The 3,522-nt window shown below is 43.6% G+C and overlaps 1 protein-coding gene across 1 annotated transcript; it reads right to left on the bottom strand.

Annotated features, from left to right (window-relative positions):
• Window positions 1–1,422: 1,422 nt before the first annotated feature.
• msx1a (muscle segment homeobox 1a) lies at window positions 1,423–2,794 on the bottom strand. Its single transcript, XM_073041844.1, has 2 exons — window positions 2,235–2,794; window positions 1,423–2,044 (listed from the first exon to the last, which is right to left on the bottom strand). The coding sequence occupies exons 1-2, from the start codon at window positions 2,689–2,691 to the stop codon at window positions 1,620–1,622; spliced, it is 882 nt and encodes a 293-aa protein (XP_072897945.1). The 5' UTR covers window positions 2,692–2,794; the 3' UTR covers window positions 1,423–1,619.
• Window positions 2,795–3,522: the final 728 nt, after the last annotated feature.

Here is a 3,522-nt window from a genome sequence, read left to right as displayed (position 1 = left end):
AGTAACCCGTGAAAAATAGGTTCCTAAACAATAACTGGGACCTCTGTTTGAGGTCATGCTCTTGATTTTTGCCCCTTGAAGTAAAGAAGGAAGTTTTCAAGATTCTGTTTTGCATTGTAATACCCAATAATCCCAAACAGAGCCCTCATATGCTCTAGCAAGGACCTGAACCAAGATCTGTTGAAACTTTTAAAAGTCTACTTCATTGTTACGAATGCACTCGAAGTAAATTCAATTGTATAATCAAGGCTGCTTCATATTTAAAAACGGAAATAATCCCGCAGTCGCAGGATTTCATTAAATCCCATTATTTGCGATCGGAAATGATGACAGAAATGTAAAGGAAATGCCGCTGAGCCTCTGGTACAGGGAGAAAAGTCATTCCAATTTTAGGAATGATAAAGGGTTCCGCTTTGCCCCCCAGCCACAGTCAAACTGGAGCCACGGTGCGCCTGCAGAAGACTTTTCCCCCTCATTACAGCAATTATTTGCCAATGACTTCCCTCAGCTAGAGTGGAAAGAAAGACAAAGATTAAAGATTAAGCCACGAGACTCAGTGGAAAGGGTCAAAAGTAACAAAAAAAAAGTCCTGGTCACTTTATTTCCTCGGGGGAAAGACGAAAATAGAAAGAGGTGGGGGCGAGTAACTAGTGGACTCTTAGATAGTTACAATACCGGAAGATAAAGGTTGCTCATTTCGGAGGGTGGAGGGAACTTTTGTCTCTTTGCATGAACGATCACTGACTAGGAAACATCATGCTTTAGCGTAAAACGGTCGATGAAAAGCTCATGGGTAAAGGAAAGACTCCCTCCCCCTATTCAATTGAGAATTAAACTTGACTAGGTTGACGGCTTGTCACTATAAAACAAACATTTAAACTCTACACAAAACCGCTTCTACATAGAGAATTACAATAATTTAGTCATCCTATACTAAAAACAATTTTCGCTTACGTTTTCCTAAAGTCCAAAAAAGTTTCATCTTTGTTAAACAGTGGTCCCTCGGAGCATCATTTTGCCAGCCCAAATAATCCAAAAAAATCTTCAAATTTATTTCACATCCTCGCAAATTGATAACAGGAGTTTGTGCGTGGTGTAACAGCACAAAACATTCAAAAATGCTGCAAAACAACTTTTAAAGCCAGCTGTTTTGAACAAAGCTGCGAATCGATTGACTTGAAACTGGTGGGGCTAAATAAATGTTGCTGCATTTAAGTCAAATTCAAAGGTTTAGAAAGCATTGGTACTAGATTTGCCAGAATTGCTCGCTTTTGAGGTAAGAACATGAATGCAAACAGAGATAATGGTCTTCCGATAACCAATAGCTGATTTACTTTATAGTTAGAATTAATTGTTGGATATACTACCTCTTAGACTGAAGCATCCCAAACTTAAACTAATTTCAAAGAAAACGCTATCACCTGAAGCTACTTGAAACACTTACATTTATTTAACAAATATATGCATAATATAAATGATAAACTTCAAATATACAGTATATTACATAGTACACAACTCCCTCCCAGAGAGGAATCATTGCAAGTTGAACGGGGGAAGAGGAGTCCAATCGGTTGTGTACATGCGTGCGTATGTTAACAAGTCCCTTCGCTCGATTCCGTTCAGGCTAAATGGTACATGCTGTATCCAACGTGAGCAGCATATAGTCCGACTGGCGATACTGGTAGAGTGGGTCTGTGAAAGTGGTGGGAAGCTCCATACAAAGATGTTGCGGGGACCGGCGTACCGATAGGAAAACTAATTCCAAAAGCCGGTGGTAGCATGGGCTTGGCTGCCATTTTCAGTTTTTCCAGCTCGGCCTCCTGCAGTCGTTTGGCTTTCGCCCTGCGATTCTGAAACCAGATTTTCACCTGTGTCTCTGTTAAGTTAAGTGAGCTGGAAAACTCTGCTCTCTCGGCGATGGACAAGTACTGTTTTTGGCGGAACTTGCGCTCCAGGGCCAGTAACTGCGAGGTGGTGAATGGAGTCCTGGGTTTGCGGTTGGTTTTGTGCTTTCTGAGGGTGCAAGTAGGAGGACTCATTCTCCCTAAAATAAATACAAACACCCGTTAATTAAGATGCATCCTCTCCCCCGCCAAAAGTAGATCTTAACGACCGCAACTAAGTAACAGTCCCGAAAATTTTAAGAACAAAAGAATGAAGCGTTTAAACTATTAAATCTATTCAGTAGCCTGGCATTGTCGAAATTCGGATATCAAGTCAGGTTTCTCACTTACTAGGAGGCGGAGAGAACCGCGAGTCTTGTATCCAAGGCGTCCGTTCTTGTCGGTCGCTACTCTCCGACTTGACAAGTGCGTCTTCAGATAGTTTTAACAGTCCTTCCACCGTGTAGGAAGTGTTCGCCGGTAGAGAAGTAGGTAACGTCTCCTGAGCCGGTAAACCGGTGGCTCGAGGGCTCAGGCTCTGCGAGGGGCCAACAAGCGGTGCGTCCGAAGTTGAGCTGTCCCGGCTGGGTTTCCTGTCAGACATAAGCGCCTCCACGCTAAATGGGAGAAGCGCAGGAGGGGCTTTGGGTCTGTCCATCTCTTCGTCCACCGCTAATTTCACAGCGCTCTGTATCCCTTTACTCAAAGAACGGGGTTCTTCGTTCTTAACGCCGCCAGTTGTCACTTGCAAAGCACTCATGACAGAACAAGGGGCCATATAGAGTCGATCCCTTTTCAAATGTTGCATTAAAAAGAAAAACAAAACACACAATTACAAACGCCCTGATCGCGCTGGGCCTGCCCGTACTCCGCGATTCTCAAAACATTGCCAGCTTCCTGATGCCACTCGGAGCCGGGCGTTAAGAAGAGAGACTTTGTAGGATGCTATCCAATCAGCACCTTCATGGGTGGAGCAGACATCTGCCATTGGATGCCTCAACCTGCCCGCCATCAATAATCTTTCGAAATAAATTAGCACTTAATCTGATTGGCCACTTGCTGGGAAGAGTTTATTGATAGCTCCGGGCTCTAATCTCATATAAACACAAGTGCCCGGCGAGCAATTTAAGGGTAATTATCTGGTTGGGGGGAAGGCACGGTGACAGCGAGTTCAATTTCCCTTTTAACTGGAGCCATGCAATAAGGGGTGGGGTAGTTACAGAAGATGGTGGTGAGATCAGTTTGTACTGAAATTAGTGAAGAAATACATCGGAATTTCATTTTAAAAGAAAATGCATACTGGTCTTTGCATTTTTCTGCACTGGAGATATTATACCTTTGTTTCTCTGAGTGTCATCAACGATTGCTAATTGTGAGTCTCGGCAATCTGTCACGATTAGTCTGTGCCTTTAATAGGCAGACAAGTTATGTTATTTTTAGGCGCCAGCGGCGGCGCGATCAAAGGGACCAACTTCAGGGAGAGTATTCAGAAGTTGCTCGGCATCAAGAGAACAGCCCGCCCTAGCCCGAAGACATCAGGCCATTGAGTTTGAAAGTGATGGCTCTTAGGCGATCGCACGCCACTTTTTGAGGAGTTTGGAGAGTAATTCCTTGTTAATATTAAAAACGTACTTTATCC

This window comes from Hemitrygon akajei, chromosome 4, assembly GCF_048418815.1.
Source record: "Hemitrygon akajei chromosome 4, sHemAka1.3, whole genome shotgun sequence".
Classification (NCBI taxonomy): Eukaryota; Metazoa; Chordata; class Chondrichthyes; order Myliobatiformes; family Dasyatidae; genus Hemitrygon; species Hemitrygon akajei.
This window is presented reverse-complemented; position numbering and strand designations above follow the sequence as displayed.